Source organism: Trichechus manatus, unplaced genomic scaffold (assembly GCF_000243295.1).
Source record: "Trichechus manatus latirostris isolate Lorelei unplaced genomic scaffold, TriManLat1.0 scaffold00122, whole genome shotgun sequence".
Classification (NCBI taxonomy): domain Eukaryota; kingdom Metazoa; phylum Chordata; class Mammalia; order Sirenia; family Trichechidae; genus Trichechus; species Trichechus manatus.
Genome location: NW_004444058.1, coordinates 1,277,457 through 1,303,382, shown reverse-complemented (window position 1 = coordinate 1,303,382; position 25,926 = coordinate 1,277,457). Strand labels below are relative to the sequence as shown.

Genomic DNA, 25,926 nt, shown 5'->3' with positions numbered 1-25,926 from the left:
GGCAGTCTACTTCTGAAAAAAAAATCACTGAAAACCCTGTGGAGTGCAGTTCCACTCTGACACACATGGGGGTGCCATGAGTAGGCGTGAACTTGATGGCAACAGGGCTGGAATGTGAAGAGGTAGCCAGCATGGTGCCTGGCCCACCACCCCTCCATTATCCTCAGTCTCCCTTTCATTTGTTCCCTGGCCTCGGCTCTGGTCCCTGAAGCAGTCTCTGGCTGTTTGTCAGGAAGCAGGACAGGCCCCCCGGGGATGAAGAGGAAATCTGGGTGGGGCCCCTCTGCAGGGGAAGAGGGAAGATGCTGGGTGTGCACACCGACTGCAGCCCCTTGGGGATTGGGGCTAACGTGAAGCCTCCTCCCCTCCCCTGACCTGCAGAACCTCCTTCGTCCCCTGCGCCCTGCCCTTCACCATTGGTGTGTCTTGTCACAGCATCAGCACCCATATCAGCCCTCAGAACCCAATCGAAACCCTCAGCCTGGCACCCAAGCTTGCCCATTGTAGCCTCCGAGGCCTTTCCACACCCAGACCACCACTGACAGCTCTTACTACCTTCAGACAGGCTCACCGCCACCCCCAACTTCATACATGCTGCCCCCTGCCACGGCCCCTCCCTAGCCCTGTACCCACTGCAGCCACCACTGCCCGTCAGGAGCCAACCCTCCCGAAAAGGACCCAGCCTCCTCTGTACCCTCAGGCTGTAGTTCTCAGCAAGAATCCGTGGTTCTGACCTTTGTTTTAATGCTTATGTTGTTGTGGAAGGCGGGAGTAGGCTTGACCCAATGTCTCTGCCGCAAAGTAGCAGTCTGTATATTTAAAAAAAAATTTCTTTCTCCAAGGCCTCTTTCATGGGGCAGTGTACACAGAAGTCACTCCATGACAGCTCACTAAATGAGCATAGGAAGGGAGGTTGAAACTTTGCTCTGGGACGGGGTGGAGACAGAAAGAATTTAGAGGATATAACCCTGAGAGAAGTCTAAAGAGAAGGGGGACACTCATTCATTCATTCATTTGTTCATTCATTCTGCAAAAGGTAGATGTCTTAGTTTGCTAATGCTGCTATAACAGAAATAACCCTAAGTGAGTGTCTTTAAGAAACACAGTTATTTTCTCACAGTTTAGAAAGCTAGAAGTCCAAATTCGGAGCTCCGGCTCTAGGGGAAGGCTCTCTCTCTCTCCGTCCACTCCAGGGGAAGGTCCCTGTCTCAGTTTCTGTGGTGTTCTTGTCAGCCTTCCTTGGAGATCTCAGGGTGGGATCTGTCCTTCCCCCATCTGCGCTCATTTCTTCTTGCTTGCTTCTGTGCCTCATCTGCTCTTTTTGTATCTCAAAAGTGATTGGCTTAAAACACACCCTACACTGATAAGGCCTCATTAGCATAACAAAGAAAACCCAAATGGGATTACATCCACAGGGATAGGGGTTAGGATTCCAACACATATTTTGGGGGGACACAGTTCGATCCATAACAGTAGCTGTAGGCGCGAGACCAGGCCCGTGGCGCTGGGCAGGGGTGTCCAGGCAAAGAGGCCTGAGCAGCGCAGACTGAGAGCTGCCAGCAAACAGAGTGTTCCTGGAGCATCTGGAAGTGCAGACGATGCCCAGATCTGGGTTTGTGTGAGGCCAGCTGGCCCGGAAGGCCAGTCACCTTGTGTGGAGCAAATCATTAAGCATGTGGTTTCGGCCTCCTGGCCACTCCATCCGCTCTTGTGACCAGAGCAAACCACAAGGCCCCGGATGTTCAAGATAAGTCGAGAGAGAGCGTCGACAAGCCCAAGGTCCATTTCTGTACAGCACTGTGCCAGGCCCGGACACAAAGTTCAGAGGACGGTGCATTCCCCTGGGGCCCTGGAAGCGGAGTAGCCTGGGTTTTCTTGTTGTTAGTTGCTGTTGAGTTGATGCTAACTCATGATGACCCCATGTGTGCAAAATAGAACTGTTCCATAGGGTTTTCAAGACTGTGCCCTTGTCTTCTGAAGGGCTGCTGTGGGGGTTCAAACCACCAACCTTTCACCCAGTAGTCAAGCGCTTAACTATTTGCATCACCCAAGTTCTCTTCGTTGCCAAACAAAAAAGGTCTGGGTAGTAGGACTTTACTGACATTCACACAGGGCCATTTTCCTCATGGTAGGCTTCCATTTGGGATTCTCCAAAAGGAATCCATAGGGTATGAAGTGGAGGGCTGAGAAGTGCCCTGGGGAAGGGGCAGTGGAGGGCGGGTACAGGAGAGGCAGGAACGGGTGTCTAGGTTGGGAATGTCAACACCAGGTGGAGGCCAGTCTGTGTTTCGGGGAGGGGTCCTCTGAGGAGCCAGGGTCCTTTTTCTTGCCGTACTTGACTGTGTAAATATTTTTCTTAGGCATAAAGAGAGAGCCTCCATTCATTGGGTAGATCGCACTTGAAAGAACTGAGAAGTATCTGTTTAGGCATAAAAGCTAAAAACAGTGTCTGAGGCGCCTTTAAAAAAAATCATTTCTGCAGCTCAAACATGGCCAAGCTGACTTTTTTAATGCAAAAAATAAATAAATATCACCCTGTTCCCAGTTGAGAGCTCAAGAGTTTGTGTCAACACCATCGGTGCCTTTGTTCTGGGAGCCAAGGCCAGGCGGCCGCTGACTAACCGCCTTTCACAGTGTGTGTCCGAGCTGCCAACAGGACACCACCCAGCCTAGCTCGAGCTAGCAGGGCTGCGGGCCTGGCCAGGGGAGTGCCCCACTGCCGAGAGTCCTGGCCAGGGTTCAGGTGTGAGTCCCGGTCAGAAGGGTTGGCGTGTGGCTTCTTCCATCCGGATGCATCCACCCAACAGCCTCCAGTTCTTAAGGAGCCCAAGTCCAGAATCAGTAGGCCCAGTGTTGAATGCAGCTCCACCATTCAGCAGCTTTTTGATCTTTGCCCTATACTTCAACTCGCCGAGCCTCTGATTCCTATCTATAAAGCAGAGATAATTGTAGTTCTTGCCTCATATAGCATTGCTGTGAGAAGTAAAGGAGACCATGCGTCTGTGGTGCCTGGACAGGCCCTGGCACATAGTAGTTGTTGTTGTTAGGTGCTGTCATGTCAGTTCCAACTTACAGCAACCTTATGTATAATAGAAGGAAATGCTGCCCGGTCCTGCACCATCCTCACAATAGTAAATATCCTTGAGCCCATTGTTGCAGCCACGGTGTCAGTCCATCTCGTTGAGGGTCTTCCTCTTTTTTGATGACCCTCTACCAAGCATGACGTCCTTCTCCAGGATAAGTCTTTCCTAATGATGTGTCCAAAGTAAGGGAGTTGAAGTCTTGCTACCCTTACTTTTAAGGAGCATGTAAGGCACACTGTAGGCTCCTCAAAATATTACCTGCTGTCCTCCTCATCATCATCACCGTTGTTGTTGCTGCTGTTACTTTAATGCAACATTTACACCAGGGAAATTGGCAGCAATTGTAGGACTTGGTTTGGGAAGACAATTAAGGATGAGAATCGTTCTTTAAACATTTCTTCTTACAAGAAGAGAGGAAGCACATGTGATATACTGTGGGCACCCCTTTCCAAGAATAAAACGAGTCTGAAAAATGGCATTTCAGTGAGGTCTGATATCGGCTCATTAGATGTGCTTCTACAGTACTGTTTACCAGTCGCTGTCAAGTTGACTCATGGTGCCTCTATGCGTCTCCCAGTAGAACTGTGCTCCACAGGGTTTTCAATGGATCGTTCTTCAGAAGTTGATCCCCAGGCATTTCTTGGTGGACTCGAACCTCCAAACTTCCAGTTAGCAGCTAAGCATGTTAACTGTTTGCACCACCCAGGGACTCCAGCACTGTTTAGTTGGGTATAAAACACTCCTAAAATGGTAGCTGCATAGAGGTCAAAGCCACTGACCATGGAGGAATTACTAGCCTGTCTTGACCTCTCTGCTTAGACTCAGTCTCTAGCAGAACCCTACATCCCTGCAGCCCCCACAACCTGCCATAGATCAGCAGTACAAGGCTTGGAGCTGGGTTAGCATGTGGGGGTGGAGAGGTATCCGTCAACTTGGGCCCCAGCTCCCCCTCTTATTTCAACCTGAGTGACCTGCATAGACAACCCTGGCCTCCCTGCCCCATAAAGGCTTCTTTAAGAAGAGGAGGCCTTGGAATCAGCTTGTAGCACTTTCTAGACTCAGACACACATCTTTGAATATGAAGAAGCTAGTTCAAAATGCACAGTTGAGAAACATAAAACACAGCTTAGGTAGACAAGCCCTGGGCTCAAAGACCAAGAGTAAGAGGTCAGTAAGCCAGAACGTTTGATGACCTTGTGAGCCACGCTGTCCTCCAGGCTGGTGGAGGGGGCTCCACACTCCGGGTTGAATCTGGTTCTCTCGAGTTATGGAGCAGCGTCAGACCTGGGGCTCAGTCTGGGTTTCCTCCTGTAGGTATATTTTCAAATACTTTAATAACAGATTATTTTGAAGGGAGAGAAACCTTCTGGGATCCATTTGTGACACCAAACAGAAAGTTTAGGGCCCGCCCCACCCCCCCGGGAACGTGCCAGAACTCCAGAGCTGTGAGCGTATGAGATGTCTGTGTGCGTCGACTCTTTGCCGATTTTTTGGAGAACAGAGGGTATTTATTTTAAGAGTCAAAAAAGATGTTTTGACCAACTCCACTTAGCTAAATCCTGGCACTGATACCCGAGAGAGAAGCTAAATGTTGGAGGTCAAACCTCTATTTTTTTGGGGAAAATGCTTAATCAAAACACACCTAATACTTCTGCCGGGTCCGGGGACTGGGCTCAGAGCTCTGAAGCCACTGCTGGCGGCTGACAAGCTTGCAGTAAGTGCACTGAGGGTTAAGCTAGCAAAATAAAGAGGCTGTTCAGCTCGGCAGCGGCTCTGGCAAGGAGAAAGCAGAGGCTGAGAGGCTCCAGAAGGAGTGTGTCCGGTGGTATTTCCACCGAGGTCAGCAGTGGGTGAAGAGGCACGCGTACCTGCCAAGGCAGGCTATGAAGTCAGGGGCAGGCAGAGAGAAGCAGCCAGAACGGCCATTGCAGAACACAGCTCAAACTTTCCGTTTGCAAGAGGGCACTTCTTTCTTTAGAGTCATTCCATGCTTCCTTTTGAGGGGGACACATAGAGCAAGTTGTTGTTTTTAGTTACCATCAAGTCAGGTTCGACTCATGGCGATCTTATGTAGAACAGAAGGAAACGTTGTCCGCTCCTGCGACATCTTCTCGATTGTTGATATGCTCGAGTCCATTGTTGTGGCCACAGTGCATTTTGAATGCCTTCTTCCAAGAGAGGGGGCTCGTCTTCCAACACTGTATCGGACAATATTCTGTTGTGATCCATAGGGTTGTCTTTGGCAAATTTCCAGAAATAGATCACCAGGCCTTTCTTCCTAGTCTGTCTTAGTCTGGATACTCCTCTGAAACCCATCCACCGTGGGCGACCTTGCTAGTATTTGACATACCAGTGGTATAGCTCCCAGCATCACAGCAACACACAAGCCCCCACAGTGTGACAAACTGACAGATGCGTGGTAGGCATAGGGCATAGGGTGGGCTTAATACCCCCACTGCACTGCATCATGTGAGGGGTGGGGCTCAACATGTACAGGTGGTTCTTCCCTGGCCCCTTGTGGGTATACAACTGTGCTTCACATGACTCAGAACTGCTCATCAACCCATATGCTGCAGCCCCACAGGAACAGAGTGACAGTGCTCAGGGGGACAAATAAGGAGTTCTGAGATGCTGCAGCCCTGCCAGGTCTTCCTTCCACCAACCCTCGTGTGGCTGTGGTTCATCTCTTGCTTGGTGCATTGTGTGCGGCATCATTTCCTGTTGTGGTGTGAACGTCTGTCCCTACGTCTCTATCTGACAGAAGGCTCCCCAGGGGTAGTAACCATCCCAGTGTTTTGTGTACAGCCCTCAATGGACTCTTGCAGAATGGAGGGAAGAGCCTCTGTTATGGATTGAATTGTGTCCCCCTAAAATATGTGTTGAAATCCTAAGCCCTGTACCTGTGGATGTGATCCCATTTGGGCACAGGGGATTCTTTGTTATGCTAATGCGGCCGTATCAGTGTAGGATGGGTCTTAAACCTAATCGCTGCTGAGTTATAAGGAGCAGCACAGACATAGAGACAAGCAAATACAAACGGGGGGAAGATAGATGCCATATAGAGATTGCGAGGGAACCAAGGAATACTGAGGCTACAGGAACTGAAAAACATGGCTCTTCTCCCTGAGCCTACAGAGAGAGAGCCTTCCCCTAGAGCCAGTGCCCTGAATTTGGACTTCTAGCCCCTTGAACTGTGAGGAAATTAATTCCTGTTGGTTAAAATCGCTCATTTATTGACTGAGTTACTGGGGTTGAGGGCTAAGGACAATAGTCTTGGGGGACATCTAGGTCAATTGGCATAACATAGTTTGTAAAGATAATGTTCTACATCCTAGTTTGATGAGTAGCATCTGGGGTCTTAAAAGCTTGCGAGCAGCCATCTAAGATACAACTATTGGTCTCTTCCCATCTGGAGCAAAGGAGAGTGAAGGAAACCAAAGATTCAAGGAAGCAGTTAGTCCACAGGACTAATGGCCCACAGGAACCACAGCCTCCTCTAGCCTGAGACCAGAAGAACTAGATGGTGCCCAGCTACCACTACCAACCGTTCAGACCAGGAACACAATAGAAGGTCCTGGTTAGAATGGGAGAAAAATATAGAACAAAGCTCAAATTCATAAAAAAGACCAGACTTACTGGACTGATAGAGACTGGAGGAACCCCCGAGACTATTACCCTAAGACACCCTTTTAACCTGGAACTGAAGCCACTCCTGGAGGTCACCTTTCAGCCAAATAATGGATTGGCCTAAAAAATAAACAATAACAGCTGTGAGGAATGTGCTCCTCAGAACAATCCATTACAGACAACAAACCGGCAACACTGGTCCAAAGCAAAGATGAGAAGTCAAGGAGGGGCAGGTAAACTGTACGGATGGAAATGCAGAGAGTGCTAACACATTGCGCAGATAGAAACCAATGTCAAGGAGAAATCTGGGTATGAGTTGTTGAATGGGAAGCTAATATGCTATGTAAACGTTCACCTAAAACACAATAAAATGTTCAAAAATAAATAGATAAATCTCACCAGTCCCAGTTCTCAGTTGAGGAGTTCCCAGGGCTAGTGTGCTTCAGAGTCAAGATTCTCCCTGAGTTGGTGGTAAGGATGATTCATTGCTCAGGTATGAAGCTTGAGGACCAGCCAGTTTAGGTGGGGTCTAAAGAACACCGAGATCACCAGAGAACACAAGACTGATTCATTCCCTACCTCATCCAACTATATGAACGTTACAGAATCAGCAAACGTTACATCTATAAAAAATGTGAGTGGTAGCTCTAATTTAGTTACCCGTTATCTACCTAGGACTTCTGAAGGACAGTGTTTGAAAAACACTGGATTATGCTGTCAGGAGTGTTAATCCTTATCCAGAAAGTGAATACCTCACAGCTGAAGTCAGTCTGTCTGTCTAGGGCACTCCTTCGGCATTTATGTGGTAACTGGGCCCAAAGAAGTGTTTTCCATCCCCTACGATGATCATGATGAGGGGGCATATTTTTGCTCAAATTTGAACCCTTTTTTTCTTGGCCAGCCAGTAAAAATAAATTTTCTTATTCTATTTAAAAAAAAAAAAAGCCACCCATTTATGGTATCGCTAATACAGCAGCACTAAGAGACTAAGGTACTGATCCACAGTGAGTTTTTATGCTCACGGAGGCTCAGTTATGACTAGGATTTTTCCACCCCAGATATACTGAATCAGAATCTGCGTTTTAACAAGATCCTCAGGTGATTCTTATGTATAATAAATTTTGAGAACCACTGCTCTACTAGTGATTCTCAGAATTGGTCCCTAACCAGCAGCATTAGCACTGTCTGGGAACTTGTTAAAAATGCAAATTCTCAGCAGGGGTTCAAACCAGAATGAACCGGTTCAAAGCCCTGGTTATAACGTGAACTTCAGGGAAACACACCAGCCCATCCCCCTTCCTCAAGGCGAGCGCCAGGACCACCATTGATTAGAGTATCCTCTTCATCATGCCTGGAATTGTGCCCAGCGCAGAGGCCGGGGGCTGGTGCTACCTGCTGGCAGATGGCTAGGTGTTAGCAGGGTCCAGCTTCCCGGAGATGGGGAGCTCGGGGGTGCCTAAAACCAGTTGCTGTAAAGTTGACTCCAACTCCCGGAAACCCCACATGTGTCAGAGTAGAACTGTGCTCCATACATTTAAATGGCTGATTTTTCAGGAGCAGATTGCCAGGCCTTTCTTTTGAGACATCTCTGGGTGAACTCGAACAATCAGCCTTTCAGTTTGCAGGCGGGCACGTTAATCGTTTGCACCACCCAGGGACTCCTAATCCAGTTGCTGCTGAGTCGATTTTGGCTCAGGGTAACCCCATGTGCCAAACTCTTCTCCATCCACTGGGCCAGGAAAGATCCCACACAAGAACGCTTTGCCTCCACACAGGCCGCGGACACTTTGGGCAGATCAAACCCTCCAAACGCTTTCTCCTCTTCCAAGGCGGTTTATCCAGGCGCCCAGAATCAATGGGTAGCATTGCCGTTTATGTAAGTGCGTGGCAGACGCCCAGGAAATGTCATCAAACGTGGCTGCTGCAGCTGGAGACCTCCAGCTTGTAAAACGTTCCTCCAAACCCTTCACATGGTGTCTCTAGACACGTTCAGTGCCCGCCCGGGGGCTTCACAAAGTGATCGCGTCTCTGTGAGGGAGCCTCACTGAAGCTCCTGTCCTGGGGAGAGGCCCCGTCAGAGCAGGGGCAACTGGAGGTGGGGTCTGACCTCATCCTACGGCCAGGCTTCCCTGAGGCGGTACAGCATTGGGTGGGAGGGTCTTCTTTAATTACTTTTTTTTTTTAATTGTACTTTAGGTGAAGGTTGACAGAACAAATAGTTTCTCATTAAACAGTCAGTACACGTACGGTTTTATGACATTGCTTAACAACCCCACGACATGTCAGCACTCTCCCTTCTGGACCTTGGAGAAACTTCTTTTTCTTTGGTGAAAATATACATAGCCAAAGATACACCATTTCAAAAATTTCTACATGTACACAATTCAGAGGCATCGATTACATTCTTCCAGTTATGCTGCTGTTCTCACTGTCCTTTTCCAAATTATTCCATCACCATTGTCTTCAACTCATTGTCCCCTAGGTTTCCCATCAAACCAGTTGAGTTGCTGTTGTCAGTTTGATCTCACATAGATAATTCCTTTTTCTTCTTTTTTGTACTTTAGATGAAGGTTTACAGAACAAAATAGTTTCTCATGGTGGGGGGTTCTTCTTTAGACTAAAGTCAGTGGCTAAACGGAGGACAAGTGTCCTCGAGGTTGAGGCGACAGCTTCCCTGTCCGACGCTGTGTTCTGTGCTGGAGTCACATGGGGATGGACTCAGGGCTCAGCCCGCATTTCCAAGAAATAAAACTCTCTCTGATGGCTGCTCCCCTGTGGTCCTGGCTGGTACCCTGGAGGCATGCAAAACACTGAGCTCCTTCTGAAAATTAAAACACAATTTTGCCCTTTAAGGCTAAAGCCAGCCACCCAGCAAGAGCAGGGCTGATAAACCACAGAACTGCTCTGGTAAAGGGGACCCCATGGCCCACAGCACTGAGCCCCCAGTCCTGGCCATCCTAACAAAGATCTCGGTCCCTGCTGGTGATGATGCCCAAGGTGTGGCCAGGCAGCCTGCGACTCAACAGGGGTGTTTCTGTCCCTTTGGGGCGGCACCAAAGTGTCCCCTTGGGCCTCTCAAGCCCTAGGCATTGATGGGCCGGCCCCTTTCTGGAAGCCCCCGGCTTTTCTGAGACCCAGGTGGTCAGCCTCACTCTCTCCTCGGAGTTCCCGCATTGACCAAGCTTCCTGGCTCTGGACTCGGGGGTAAAAAGCAGACAGACGCGACAGCAGAGATGCTGGGCCCCATCCAGTGGCCAGACTCAGCCCAGATGTCCGAGAATGACCCCTCACCTCGCTGCCAGTGTCCAGGCCCAGGCTAGGTGGAGGAAGGGTCCTCTGTGATGCCCCTGGCTAGTCTTCCCTGGAGCCTTCTCTCCCTTTCTGTCTCATTCTCCTTTTCCACTTACAGCCACTTTCCAAACCACCGTTTCAGAATCTATTAAAAGAAACATAAAATCCCCAATTGGTTAGAATTCCCAACATTTAGAAGTATGGCTGCTTGTTATTACAGCTGAGTTGGGCAGGCTAGCCTCGTTCTGGAAGTGGCACCTGGTCCTGTCACCCGGCCGAGGAGGCACTGGCAGCCTCAACAGTGGGATTTAAGGAAGGGAAACTAAACCCCGGGACTCAGCATCACGCCTCGTTTCGTTTTTCAATATTAGTTTCCATCTTGGTATTTATTCTTACGGAAACGACCCCATCCTTCATATGAGCCTATCCCCAACTCTCTCACTTCAGAAGGGAAAACCCAACAGATGCAGCTCATTTTCCTGTTTGATCCACTTATAAAGCATTCGGAACCCACCCCTAAAACACCCCCTTCGGCAGTGAACCCAGAGGTTTTTAGGAGTCGAAGGAAAAAAAAAAAGTTGCCTCTGGTCAGCTCCAACTCATGGTGACCCCATGTGTGTTAGAGTAGGAACTGTGCTCCATAGGGTTTTCAGTGACTGAGTTTTTGGAAGTAGATTGCCAGGCCTTTCTTCCAGATGCCTCTGGGTGGACTTGAACCTCCAGCCTTTCGGTTAGCAGCCGAGCATGTTGGCTGCACCACCCAGGGACTCCTTTAGGAGTAGAAGTCAGGCAAAATACTACAGCTTGCCTGAGCCAAGCCAAGGAAGGCTCCAAGTTGAAATTCTTGGGGCAGGAGAAAGATGCAGAATTTCTGGTACTTTCTCTCATCACTGTCCCAAGTCTCTGTGCAGACATGGGGAGGGGGGCAGCACAGGGGTGCGGCAGGAAAGGCAGGAATCGCTGGTGCCGCCCACAGCCCACTGCTGGGGGCCCTCGTCAGTGGTACTCCAAGGCATTCCCATGATGTGGGTGTCACTGCTTTTGTGCCTTAGCCTGATTTCCTTTGAGCAGGTTCTTCCAGAAGCATGCAGAAACCGCCACCCCTAAGAATTCCAGGATGCAATTAAAGAGCAGGTGACAATGCTGCCACTTTTGACTTGCCAAAGAAGAGAGAAGAGGCTCCATCCCCTCCCACTGGTGACAGCCATGCCTTCCGGGGGCTTTAGCCACCCCCGCCTCCGCTCTGGCCTCTCCCCCGCTCTTCTGTCCTGGGGCCATGGTTCGAGTCTGGCATGAATGTGGGAGCTCACCTGAGTCCTGCCCCCAGATGGACTGGAAGCCCCACGAGGGCAGGCACCATGTGTCCCCTTGCGAGCCGCTGCAGGGCCATGCAGGACAAGGCACAGAGGGACCATGTCTCCCCTTGCTAGCCCTTTCAGGGTTACGTAGAACGTAGGCACGGTAACCTCTAGATGCACACCTCTCAGTTCACTGGGGAACTCCGAAGAATGAGGATAGAGTCCATTATACGTTTCAGAACATCTCCGCTGCTCTCCATTAAATTGTTTTGGACATGTGTGGCTTGCCTCAAGACAGCTCCATGTGAGTGTCTAACCCAGTTATTAGCCTGCATGAAGCAACCCTTCCCTGAAATGGCAGTCCTGATGTTTCCAGGGAGGTGATGCCCCTGGAAGAATGCTTATATATTGTTGTTGTTGAGTCTGCTCTGACTCATGGTGACCTTATGTGTAACAGAAAAAACATTACCTGGTCCTTCACCATCTTCATGATCCTTGGTGTGTTTGAGTCTGTCGTTGTGGCCATTGTGTCAACCCAGCTTATGGAGGATTTCCCTCATTTTTGCTGACCCTCTACTTTACCAACCATGATGCCCTTTGCTACAGATTGGTCTTTCTTGATAATGTGTCCAACGTAAGCGATGCAAAGTTTCCAGCAATTAGGGTCGACACCATTGAAATAGAGGATCTCAATTCTAAACAGGGCTCTTTAGTTCATATTATGTAGACTCCACTAGGTCTTACCCTTATTATTTCAGAGAACATTTTGATCTGACGCCACTATTTATAACCCACTTGAGAACAACATTTGTCAGAAACTAACAACCCCTTTCAAAATTGTCTTGCAGCAAATCCTGACTGATTCGGAAGTGTCGTCACAGGAGGGCTGCATCAAAAAGGTAGGAGAGCTTGTTCATGCCTTCTTCTCTCCCCGTCCCCTTTTGCGTTCCTGGTCAGGTGGCTCTGTGATTTCCAAGCTCTCTCTGCAGTCAGTAAGTGCATCATTGGGGTATGCTTCCGTCAGTCGGTGAGCAATGCATGGCCTGTGGACAAATGCGTCTTCAGAGCAATGATTTAGTTGTAATTAGGATGTGCGCTTAGCTTTTTGTGTGTGTGAGCAGGTAGGGGGTCTCTTCCCTGAGTGTACTAATTCCTGAGAAGGAAGAGAACCAGTACCTGTGGGAACCCTGTAGGCCATGCAGACACATTTAAATTAAATAAACGTGGGTCGTGTTTATTTAACTATCTTCACTGGATAGTCTCATGAAAAGAATATGGGGGAGAAAAACAACAATTGGCTGCAGATTCAACAAAGCCTTTTGCTGTACTAATAGCTTCCAAAGACGGCTCGGGCATCGCGTTAAATAAGCAAACCATTAGGTTGAAAGAAAAAGTGTCCGTGTGAGCGTTATCTGCGACTTTGCTGACTGATGATGGTTAATGGCTGGTTGACAAACATTAGCTCTAAAAGATCCAGAGAGCAAGCCATGCACAGAAAATACATACATCCCCCAGGGAGAGCGCACACAGACACACACATACCTGCATGTCCACACCGAAGTCTAGACACCCACAGAAGGAATTGGGTCCAGAAATTATCTCCAAGCCTTGAACCCACTTACCAGGTACAGCTTAGCTTCCAGGGAACGTGTGCCTCACACTCACACACACACATGCATACATACACACACACACACAGTCACACACTCACACATGCACACACACGACATGCACACACTCGGACACTAACATGCACACTCACACACATGCACACACTCAACACTCATACATGCACACACTCACACACATACACACTCATACACTCAGATACCAATATATGCACACTCACACATGTACACACTCACGTACACTCACATCACTCATACACACATATACTCTCACACATTCATATTTGCACACATTCTCACAGACAACTAAACTATTATTTTAGATTTTCCAATAAAATTAAAATATTGTCTCTCTTGGCAAGAGTTGCCTTTAATGCTGTCGTCCCCAGACAGCACCAGGAGGCACCACCTGCGTTGTCAGGAAGCGCGAGTCAGCACTGAGTAATCTAGTTCCTACCAAGGGCTACTTCCCTGGTGTCGCATCACAATTGGATTTTGCCACACAGACTGTGTGCTTCAGGGGCACTGTCAGCCCTTCACATAAGATGATCAGAGCCAACTTGAGCAGGGCATCCAAGTCGTCTTAGCCCGGGAAGTTCACAGAAAGTCGTGTGCGCCCTCTCCGCGGCCGAGGGTCTGAGCAAGGCATTTGGTAGAGCGATCCGTAGGGAGAGGGGACCCGCCTCTGCTCACCAGGGTGAACCCGAGACATCCGTTTTGGAAAAAACCTTGCAATGGGAACATTTTCTGATCATGTGAAGGGACCTCTGACCTCTGGATAACTTTTTAGCCCGTCATCTCCATAACTCACGTGGCTGCGTCTGGCCTCCCAGGAATCCCTTTGTCTGGGCAGACAGTGGGGCAAAATGTCCAGTTCCCAGTCCCACTGCCCAGGGCAGCCTTGGCCTTCCCTTCTCCAAAGTGTCCCACTGCATGTTACGCAGATTCCAACAACAGCTCCTCCTGCCTCTGTGAGTGAATCCGTATTTTCTTTGAGGATGTCAAGTAGCAAACAACATTAAGCAACTTTTCTGTATTTCAAAGAATTGCAGGATTTTCACTTCCCACTAACAGGGACCTGAAGTCCGTGCTCATCTCCCAACTTGTAGAGTGAACATGGAAGCTTCACTTTTCCCACTGCAAATATGTAAACGAACTTTCTGACATAAGGCAAGCATTCCTTTTTCACTCTGCTTCTCCTGAATGCATTGTCTGGGCTGCTGAATGGGAGTCTGTTGTTATTGTTAGTTGCTTGTTGACTTGTGGCCACCCCACGTACAACAGAACAAAACGTTGCCCAGTCCTGCACCATCTTCACAATCGTTGGGATGTTTGAGGCCATTGCTGTGGCCACTGTGTATTTTGAGTGCCATCCAACCTAGGGGGCTCATCTTCCATCACTATAACAAACAATGTTCTGTTGGGATCCATAGCGTTTGCACTGGCTGATTTTCAGAAGTAACTCACCAGGCTTTTCTTTCTAAGTCTCCCTTAGTCTGGAAGCTCCACTGCAGCCTGTCCACCATGGGTGACCCATCTATACCGGTGGCATAGCTTCCAGCGTCGCAGTAACTAACATGCAAGCCACCAGAGTACGGCAGACTGACAAGACAGACAGGTGGTGATGTGAGTTCAGAGGTGACACATTGATAGTGGTGGGCAGTGGGTACAAAGGTCAAGGCGGATGGTAAAGGGTTTGAGTGTAAATTTCATGGGGTGTGAAGAGGCAACCCCCGGACACCTTTGAACCACACAGAAGAGCAATCAGAGTGATCCTCTGTGCTTTTGGATCAGTGCTGTATTGTGTTGTGTCTTTTCTTTTATAAATGGTGGGACCATGGGTTTTGGCTCCTGTGGGCATTATCAAGAGATGCTTGGAGGTGGTGAGACAGTGCTTTCATTGCCCCTGACCCAGGGACCCGTCCCAGGTACCCAGTGTGTAGTGGGTGTCTTGGAGGCCCCTATCCCACTGACCACAGGCCCATTGGAGGTGCTAAGCCAGGCCGCACGGAGTCAGAACAGATGTGACTTCCGGACAGGGCACTGTGCCTCCCTTTCTTCCCTGGCCATAGCAGTGGAAAGTCAGGGTAGTGGTGGGTTCCAGAGAAGAAGGGAGCCCTTCCACAGATCAGCTCTTACGTGGAGATGCTGCTGCGGGACCCCTTGGGGGCCTGAAGTGCTTAGGAGAAGCCCTGATGCCAAACTCGCCTCTTGCTATTCAGCCAGCACACCTCCCTTGTCTGCCCTAAGAATGGGGATTGCTGCCTGGAGGGGGCATCTTAACCCAAGTTCTCCAGCACCTCTCACCAGACTGAGAAACTGTTCTGCACACAATAGCCCGTCAATCCCACCATTTTTCCAGGCTCATCCTGAATTTATTAGCCCTGGTGAGCGTTGGTGGTGCAATGGGGAAGAGCTCTGCTGCTAACCAAATGTTGTTGGTTTGAACTCCCCAGCTGCTCTGAGGGAGAAAGATGTGGCAGTCTGTTTCCATAAAGATAGATTGCAGTTGAGTTGATTCTGACTCACAGAGACTCTATAGGATGGAGTGGAGCTGCCCTATGGGATTTCCAAGGCTGTAATATTTACAGAAACAGACTACCGTGTCTTTCTCCTGCAGAAGAGCTGGTGGATTCGAACCACCAGCCTTTCAGTTAGCAGTTGTTGTTGTCGTTGTTAGGTGGTGTCAGGTCAGTTCTGACTCATAGCAACCTTATGTAAAACAGAACAAAACACTGCCCGGGTTATGCTTGAACCCATTGTTGCAGCCACTGTGTCAATCCATCTCTTTGAGGGTCTTCCTCTTTTTCGCTACCCTCTACTTTTCCAAGCATGATGTCCTTCTGCAGGGACTGATCCCTCCTGGTAACATGTCCAAAGTATGTGAGGCGTAGTCTCGCCATCCTTGCTTCTAAGGAGTGTTCTGGTTGTACTTCTTCCAAGACAGATTCATTCATTCTTTTGGCAGTCCATGGTATATTCAATATTCTTTGACAACACCACCATTCAAAGGCATCAATTCTTCTTTGGTCTTCAGTACAACAAAGTGACAGATGCGTGGGAGATGGTTAGCAGATGAGCACTTAGTCACTGTGCCACCAGGGCTCCTTCTGTTTAGGGTCACTATGACAGAATTGACTCAACAGCAATGAGTTTGGTTTGGCTTAGCATGGCTGCTAACCAGAAAGTTGGTGTTTCAAGTCTACGCATCAGCTCAGTGGGAGAAAGACCTGGCAATCTGCTCTGATAAAAATTACAGCCTAGGAAACCCTATAGGGCAGTTTTACTCTGTCACAACGGGTCGTTATGAGTCAGAATCAACTTGGTGGCACACGACAACAACAGCATTTGGGGATTCCAGTGGTTGCCCAGGAAACCCTGGTGGCGTAGAGGTTAAGAGCTACAGCTGCTGACCAAAAGATTGGCAGTTCGAATCCACCAGGCACTCCTTGAAAATCCTATGGAGCAGTTCTACTCTGTCCTCTAGGGTTACTATGGGTTGGAATTGACTCGACTCGACGGCAACGGGTTTTTTTTAATGCTTGCCCAAGGTCATGAACAAGGTCATGATGGGGGGATGATGGAGACCTAAACCTGGTGCAGAGATCTGGACACAGGAAGTTTCTCTCCAGACACCATGGGAGAGAGGGAAGAGACTGGGCTGAGGGAGACGGGCTAAAATGCAAAGACAAAGGGTCCAGACCCAGGGGCCAGGGAGACCAAGTAAATAAACCTCTATTTGATCTTCCTTCCAAACAGAAGATCCCACCTTACAAAGAGATGCATTACCTCAAAGCTGTGGGTAAAAATATCTTTATTAAATACTTGTTTAGATGCACTTGTGTGCTATTTAAGGAGTACTTCTGTGAATTCCTTGGTAATGGGACAAAGACTCTCTGGTTCATCTGTCTTGTAGTTTGGGCTTCTGTGTGTGTGGCTGTGCGTGTACATCTTCATGAAGACATGGACGTGCGCTAACTCATGTGATGGGTGAGGGTTCTGCCCTCACTGGGGCCTTCTGAGCTGGCACTTCTGAGCTTGAGGTATCCCATCGTTAAGAGGAAGATCACAATCCCCCATCTTTATCTGCTCCGATGAAACGTAACAACAGTTAATTAATTAATTCAATCAGTGAATTAACAAATGAGATGCAGCAAATGTGATAATTGGTGGGAGTCTCGGTGGTAAATCCTAAGGTTTGGAGAACCAGGGTGTTGGGGGCAGGGGAGGTACTAGACAGCTCAGCTATGCAGTTGGCAGGTGAGGAGCTGAGACTGGAGAGGTTGGCGGCACCAGACAACTGAGCTTAGAACCTGAAGTGGATACCCAGGAGTAGAACCCTGAACTAGATCCCGGGATTAGAACCCAGGTTGGACACCCGGGATTAGAACCTGGAAAGGTGCAGCTGGGCTGAGGGTGAGAGCGGGCTGTCTTGGGAGTGACAGCTGCTGCAGCCTGTGGGCCACAGTGGCCTGGTGCCACCCCCAGGAGGGGAGGGCCTGCCCCTATTCTCCTCTATCCCCCATCCCCTTGTCCCCTCTGTCCTCTTGTCCCCCCATCCCCTGCTTCTCCTCACCCTGAATGAACTCCTTCATCCCCACCATGCCTTGTATATCCCTCTATCCTCCAGTCCTGTGCACCCCTATCCCTTCCATCCCCCAGTCTCTTGCACCCCCTGTCCCTGAACCCCTATCCCTCACATCCTCCACTACCCACCTTGTCTCTTTCTCCTGCAATCCCCCCCACACCCAGCAAGCACCTCCAACCCTTGAGCGCCCCTCAGACTCTGTCCCCTGCACCCCCCTGCACACCCTCCATCCCCCAATCTCTCCTGCCCTCTGTCTCCTGGTCCCCCCATTTCCTTGTGCTCCTCCCAGTTCCCCTGTCACCACAGTCCCCCCTCCATTTCCATACCCCTGTCCCCACAGCCCACCTCACCCCCTGCATCCCTCTGGGTCCCCAGTCCCTGCACCACCACCTCCATCTCCATACCTCCGTCGTCCCCTCTGCAGCCCACCAGCCCAGAGCTTTGGTGCTGGTGCTCAGAGCAGTGCCAGCCCCCGCCCCGTGTGCGCGCCCCCACCCTCTGTCCCGCCATCCCCGTGCAGCCCATGTGGACGCGCGGCTGGCTCTTCCCTAAAAGTCACTTTGGCCACAGGTCGTCCACTGCCCTCTTCTCGCTGTGGTGCCCGGACCTCTGGGACCGACTCTCCATTTAGTCTGTTTACTTAGCGGGAAAGCCCGGAGCTCCCGGAGAGCAAACATCTGCAGGAGATAATCTAGCCGGTGTCCATCCATCACTCGGGCACCCGGCTCCCTGGAGAGCCCGCCGGAGCCCGTAATAAAAAGGCTGGGCGAAGAGGCTTTGGGGACGAATAAAGAGGCCTGTTAAGGGCGGCTGAAAATGGATGGAAGACATTATTAAGGCTCAATGGCCGTCTTATCAAAATCCAATAGGATAGACATTTGGCAAAAGGCTTAAATTTATTCTTTGACTTTCTGGAGGGCTTGAATTTATCCGGTAGCAAGAGTGCCGTCCACCCAGGGAGATGGTATCGGCTCAAAGAATTCTGATTCAATCTCTTTGGTGATATGAAAAGGGGGGCCCGGTGCCCCGACAGCCTTTTCCTTTGTCCCACTTTATCTTGTTTTCTTTTCGCCTCTTGAAAGGAAGGACGTGTTAATATAGTACAACTGGGGCGAGAATGCAAACAAAAGGAAGTGACCTTTTTCTTTTTTTATTTTTATTTTTTCTTCTTCTCCCCTCCTTCTATGCTTAAAAAAAAAAAAATGGGGGATTTGCAGCAGTAGGTCTAGGACTGGGGAACCGAAAAGGTGCCTTTCCAGAAACTTCAAAAAAACACAGCCATCCCAGCGCTCAGGGCGAGGGGCAGTAAGGGCGCGAGGTTTCGAAGGAGAGTCAAAAATAAATGGAGCTAATAAAGTCATAGCGCTGGAAAGGGGCCGGGTGAGGGTCCATAAATCTCTCCCTGTTATTATTACGTACAAAATGCTACAGGTCGTAAAAGTCATCCGATGGCCCGGCCCCACACTGTCCCAACAGGGTGATGGATGGATAATTATGATAATTTGTGAAATGATTATTAGGATATTAGAGCCGTGGCATGTCCCACTGGGCTGCCAAGAGGACGCTTTCTATAGCCTGGGCTGGGCGGAGTGGCCTCTGGTCCAGGAAGTCCAAAGGTCTCCTGGGTCGCTCCTGTCGGGACTAGGGGTCTGACTGGGGGTGGAGGGGCTGGGAATCGGAGCCCAGCCGGCTCCGAGGAAGCCGAGGAGCAGAGACAGCGGGCAGCTGCTAACTGTCTTTTATGCAGCAGCGACTGGATGTGACCACACACCAGGGTCGGAGCCAGCTGGGACTAAGCCGTGACACTGGCCTTTTTCGGAACCGACTCCTGGCCTTGCTGGGGCTGGTGACATGCAGCACACCACGGAAGCCATAACCACTGCAGCCGGGAGTTCTGTTCCATTCCCTGCCACGGGGTTTATTTTGTTTTGTATTGTTTTCCCCCTTGAGGAAGCAGAGGCATTTTCCTTTGGATGGAGAGGGAGGAGGGCAAGGGAAGTGGCTGGAATGAGAAACGGGGAGATCCAGAATGAGAAATGGGGAGATCCGGAATGAGAAATGGGGAGATCCGGAATGGCGAGGCCCTAGAATGAGGTGCTAATGTGCAATGCTAGGTTCAGAGTGTCGTCCTGGGACTAGAAGGTTCCATGGGGCTGCCCTTAGCTCCCTGGTTATTCTCGGTTATGATGAGGTCTGAGCTGCCAGGTTATTTTTAGAAGCCCTTTCCTCTGTTGCCCCCTTCCCTCCCAGCCACCGATGCTCAGAACCACCCTCGCTCCCCGCCCAGCGCTATAAACTACGAGTCACCTACAAGCATGCTTTATTGAAAAAAAAAAATCACATCTGTGTCCCACGCCCTCAGAACACTGGACCCGAAATGATTAATTTGCATGCAGCATCCGTTATGTCTTCATGAAATCAAAGTGTGCTTAGTGGCCACGCAGACAGCCCTCAGTTGATTTTGGTAATCTTTGCCTGAATAGCCTTGCTTCGTCCCTGTAAGCCCCAGACAAAAAGCTGGACACTGGCTGAAAGCCCTTTGAGACCACGGCGCTCTTTCCATTGTGGGAAGGTTGCTGATAAAAGAGCCGGGAGTCCATTAATTCAGTGAATGAACATATAGTAAAGTCAGTCCCCTCTGGAGAACAATAATGTTGAGGTCAGCCTCCGTTGCCATGGAAACTAAGTACTCCTAAGAAGTTTGCATCCTTGATTTTGCTGAATCAAAGCCTGCCAAGTGGAGAGGTGTAATGCGGCTGAGACCAGCAGAAAGTCAGAGCACGCGGCCTTCCCGGGCCCCTTCCTGCGGTCAGCGCTGGCCTGGTGGCTCTGGGGATGCTGGGCTGCGGCACGGGACCAGGCCACGGTTTCCGGCTTCTTCCTGCCGCCCCGGCCACTCCCCGAGCTCCGTTTTCACAACTGTTGACACGGGCTTATCTGAAGAGGCGGTGACTTGAGTGGCCCAAGAGCATAAATCAGGCCCCGGGAGTGGGGCGGAGGAGCTCCGTCCCCTCTGCTGTGGCCGCCAACTGGCAGACTCTGACCCCGGCCACCGCTCAGCACCTGAACTTGCCACCTGGATGTGGGGCAGTTCCACTGTGGCTCATTCGGGCACTGATAAGGGTGATTAATGGCCCCTTAGCGTGGCCCGGGGTGAGATATAGGCGTCCCAGCTGGGTGACGACTTTATAAATGCAACCTTTTTGCCTTTTGCACCCCCCTCTTCTAAGCTGAATTGATTCCACTTCCCTGCCCCCTCCCTGGGAGAGGGTAGCTAGTTAATTTCCCTGCAGTAATTTAGCTCGGCTGCCGCTGTCATCTCAGGCCGTGTGTCTGAGGACTGCTTCATCTCAGCCCTGCTTGGCTAGGCCGTGGCCTGGGACTCAGGGGCTGGACAGTCCCACGAGGGGGCTTTGTTCAGACCAAGCCTCGAGATCTGCCTGGGAGGCTGAAAGCCATTGGGAGGGGTGGGGGAGAAGAGTGTTTAATTGTTCCTTTTTTTGGCCAATGAGAAAGAGAGGAACCCAGTTTTCCTTCCCACCCTAGAAGCCAATCCTTGTGCAACATCCTTCTGGAAGGCCCGGGGCAGGGGGTCGGGGTGTGCCGCTGGGGGTAGAGGCCGAGAGGAGGGGGTAGGGAGGGTCCCAGCCTCAGGCAGGCAGGGGCTCCTGTCCCAGCAGCCGCCACAGGCACCCCCCAAAGGGCCCAACAGCGGCCCTGGCAAGACAGGTGAGAGCAGGTGGCTGGGGGACCACCCCCTTCTCTCATCAGAACCTCCCCCTGTCCTGCTGACGTTTTCTCCCAAACCCTAAATCTTAACAGCAGACGTACATCATACATTTTGGAAGGACAGACTTGGGCCCTGAAATGTATTAACCCAGAAGGTAAACAAAGGGGCCTTCTCCGGCGACCCCTTCCCATCCATCCCAACCCTTGAATCCTGTCTGCCATAGACAGTGGGGCCCTAGACCTTGAACTCCTGTCTGCCTATCAGCCCTCTCCTCTGCAGAACCGGAGATATCCACAGTGTCTGGGACCTGGCGTTGTTCAGGGCTTGAGTTGGATAAGAAGATGGCAGGGGAGCAGCACTCTGCCCCCCCGCCCCCCCCTCAAAAAAAAAACCATTGCCGTCGAGTTGATTCTGACTCATGGTGACCTGGTGTGTTACAGAGTAGAACTGCTCCATGGGGTTCTCTTGGCTGTAATCTTTACAGAAGCAGATTTCCAGGCCTTTCTTTTGCTGCATGCTGGGTGGGTTCGAACCACCAACCTGTAGGTTGTTAGCCAAGCATAAAGAAATTGTGCCACCCAGGGACCTTCTGGGCCCACTCGATCTGCTTAATTAGTCGCTTGCAGGGGTGCTGTTTGCTGGCCGAGGAACTGAGAGCCCAGCTAGCCCTTGGTGGCCACTGTTGTTGGAACTCTGTCGCCAGCCTTGGCCCCAGGGCAACAGGACCCTGTCATGGACCCCTGACCCTGAAGATAGTGGCACTGTGTTTGCAGAGCCTTCATTGGAGGCTGCTTCCTGCCTCTGGGCCCACTTGTCTCCCTCCCACCCGACCAACCTCTGAGGGTGCCCACACGGCTCCTTTGGGTGGGGGCCCTTGAGCTGGTCCCCAGACAGCCCCTGCAGGAGGGCGGTTAGATGAGGCTGCAGGCAGGACGCTTCTCGGCCGGCCGCCCTGAGTTCTGCAGCAGGATTTATTGGCTACATTACTGGCTTTATAGGAGCCAGATGGTGGTGTCAATAAAATCTGTAATCTTCAGGTGGGCACAATATTGAGTTAATTAAATTGTGCTGCACTATTAGGAGAGAAAAATATATCAGCTCGGAGGCCTATTTAGCGTCTTCTGCTTTAACCGTGCAGACACACGCCGCAGCCACCGGGCGGTAATTGGCTTGGGTGGGGAGTTCCCGCCTTCACTGCCATCGCTGCCTCCAAGGTGGAAAACAAGGTGTTTCACCTCTGCAGTACATGCCCTGCAAGCATCTCAGTGGCAACGATTATTGTAATTTTGAATGGAAAGTCGACTTCTGGGTTTATGAGAACGAGCATGTCACGTGGCCGTGTTCTTCTTCAGGGAACAGGTAGCGGGTGCATGGGCACTTGGGGACTCCCAGGGCCCCCAGAGCCTGGCCATTTGCTTTCCCAGCTTCATTCGCTTCCCGTCCTCCCTGGGCCCACCTCCCAAAGGCACTTCTCCAAGTCGGATTCCGGATAGAGTCAAATGAGCTTCTCTCGGGGGTGCTGACTGAGGTCTCAGGCCTCAAGAATGGGGCCCTCATGGTCGTAGTCGGTGTCCCCACCTTGGGGGTGGAGCGTGACCGTGCAGCTGTGCCTCTGGGGGGCCCATGGCGCAGCAGTTTCCAGGCGGCCCTGGGTGGGCCCTCAACCCAGAGTAGGGAGCAAAGCCTCTGCTGTGTGTGTCTCACGCTCCGTGGCACAACTTGGAGATGGGAAATGGGGCCTGATCCCCCTGCGGGGCTGCATCTCTCGGGTCTCTGAGGTTGTTGAGAAGCCCCCTGCCGTTAGAGGAGGCGCCTGCCCCGGGGTTGGAGGGGTGGGTATCAAAGTGCAGCAGCAGGACCTGGTGAAAGCTACAAATCCTCCAGCATCCTGGTTCGTCTCCTGTTCACCAACTCTCTGAGGTGTGACACTGGTTTCCTGTCAGGTGCTGCCACCACAGGTGTGGGGATACCAGGGGGAAGGGTCTGAGGTGGGGCCAGTCAGCAGCCAGTACTGCTTCTAACCTCCTGCCCTAGCTCCACTCAGCAGGTTCTCTCAGCTCATACTTGATGTTGGGCTGACTGTGTATTCAGCCTTGTGTTAAGATATCGGGGCTGTCAGGGGGAGTGGGGGTGTGAAAGGAAGCAGAGAAGACAGGCAGGTGGTTGTGGAGAAGTGAAATTCGGCCTCCCTTGCCCCAAGGAGGCTGTCTTCCACTCAGACACTACAAAGACCACCTTGCTTCTGCTGCACTTATTACTAATGTCGTCGGCATTTAGAGAACATTTGCCATGTATTGGATGGTGCAAATGGTCAACATGCTCGGCTGCTAACTGAAAGGTTGGTGGTTCGTGTCTACCCGGCAGCACTGTGGAAGAAAGGCTTGGCAATCTGCTTCTGTAAAGATTACAGCCAAGAAAACCCCATGGAGCAGTTCTACTCTAAACACATGGGGTCTCCATGAGTCGGCATCGACTTGACAGCAATTGTTTTTTGTCTTTTTTTTAATAATTTATTTTATTTTTTTGTTATTGAAAATATACACAGCAAAACATACACTGAGTCAACAATGTCTACGTGTACAATTCAGTGACGTCGCATTCTTCAAGTCATGCAGCCATTCTCACCCTCCTTTTCTGAATTGTTCCTCCCTCATTAACATTAACTCATTGCTCCCTAAGCGTCCTATCTAACTTTCGAGTTGCTGTTGTCAGTTTGATCCCATAGAGATCGCTCTTTAAAAGAGCACAATGCTCAAGGCAGACTATTTTAGTGATGCTCTCCAGAGCTCACTTGCCCTCCACCACTGCATGTAGCCAGAAAGTTCCAGAAAAGTCCTGAAGTGATTACCAATAAGCAGAGACCCCCCCTCTGACTCACACTGGGCGTATAGCATGCAGGGGAAGTAAAACTTTATTTTGTTAAACCACTGAGGCTTGGAGGGTGTTTGTTATTGCATCATAACCTCACTTAACCTGACGGATTCTCTTAGGGATTTTTTTTCACCTTTTATCCAATTCTGCATAGTGTCAAAATGTCATTCACTCATTCACTTACTCACCCATTCAAATACTTGCTAGGCACCTGCCATGTGGGAGGCACTATTCGAGGTTGGCGTCTACAAAGTGTCTGCCCTTATGAAGTCCACCTTCTTCACAGACTCAGTCACCTGCTCAGATGGGCCTCTAAGACCTTTGTTCTTTATGTTCCTGAGTCCCTAGGGGTGGCCAGCTTTGATAAGCCAAGTCAGATACTCCTCATGGCAGGAGGTGAGGTTCTTTGCTCTGTTTATTTTGGGCACAAATGCCCCCATCTTGCCATGGCAGACTTGGCGACATCCCTGAACTTGGTGATTCCAAGGAGTCCCTTTTCTCGGCGACTCCTTCTCATCTCCTATTATAGAGAGGGGAAAACTGTGAGGCTAACAAATTGATTTTGGCTGGGAATGGTGGGATTCTTAATTTAACAGATTCAATGTGAGTGCACTGTTTTCTTATTTAATTATATGTCCCTCTTTGAATAATACCCCCTGTCAGCCCCAGCCCCTTTGTATGCTAACAGAATTCATTACTCCACCTGACACCCACTTCCATCAGCCGTAGAGGGGAACAGTTTCTTCTTACCCAGTCAACAAGATGTTTCTCCAGTATAGTGTTGATAAATTAAGTCATAAAAAGCAAGACTTATTATTTCACGTTGGAACCTTGCCTCTGTTATTTCTGAACAATGGCCAAGACTCCGAGTATTAGCCACAGAAATGTTTGCGTTGCCGGGGGTGGAAAATTATCTCATAAAAAGAGTCTGGTGTGGTGTTCATCGCAGATCCGCTGAGAGAAAGAGAGATTCAAAGATGAAAAAGCGACCTCTCCAGCCCCTGCCAAGGGGCAGGGGGAGCGCATGCGTTCTCGGGATTTACTTGGGAAACTACTACACACCAGGCTGGCGCTTTTTTCTTGCCTCCCAAGCCCAAGCCTACCCAACCCAAGGTTACTAAGGCCCCGAAAGGGCAGATAATTATCAGAAGGGAACCTGAAGCGAGAGCACCCCAGAGAGCTGCAAAAATAAAATGAGGAGGAGGAATTTTGAATAGACTTCCTCCCTTTGTATTTCTGTTTTGGACGAGAAATGCAGAGGCAGGAGAGAAACGGAACTAGCAAGGTACAGAAAAACATCAAGCCAGACCTGGAGAGGCAGATTGGTGGCCACCCTGGGGAGGGAGACTAGGGAATGGCAAAGGATGCCTCCCTCCCTCACCTGGACAGGTGCAGCCCTCCAGAAAGGATGAGCCCCAGGTGAGCGAGGGGCCTGTGTCTCCCAGCTCTCCCGTGATGAGGAGCAAGGCAGGCACAACGAAGAAGGTCCTGGTGCTGCAGTGTGGTGTGCGGAGGGTGGGTATGGCTGGTGCTGGGGTCACTCCCAAGTGCCATGACTGCCTGCTGCCCTTTGCAATGTCAGCCACGGTGAGTCTAACACCCAGAGTGACCCAGGGTGGCAGGGACCCATCTGGCGTGGTCACTGCTGCATCCCTGGAGCCTGGTCAGAATATCAAGGCAGAAATCACATTTGGCGAGTGCTTACTACATTCTGGAAACCCTGGTGGTGTAGTGGTTAAGAGCTACGTCTGTTAACCAAAAGGTCGGCAGTTCAAATCTACCAGGCGCTCCTTGGAAACTCTATAGGGCA

At 50.5% G+C, this 25,926-nt stretch overlaps 1 protein-coding gene across 1 annotated transcript in view; it reads left to right on the top strand.

Moving 5' to 3' along the window:
* The window catches only part of PRDM16 (PR/SET domain 16), a 448,451-nt gene that overhangs the window by 209,054 nt on the left and 213,471 nt on the right, over positions 1-25,926 (top strand). The window contains exon 3 of the mRNA XM_004384316.1: positions 12,148-12,198. Coding sequence (XP_004384373.1) covers positions 12,148-12,198 — 51 coding nt within the window. The remainder of the gene's footprint in view (positions 1-12,147; positions 12,199-25,926) is intronic.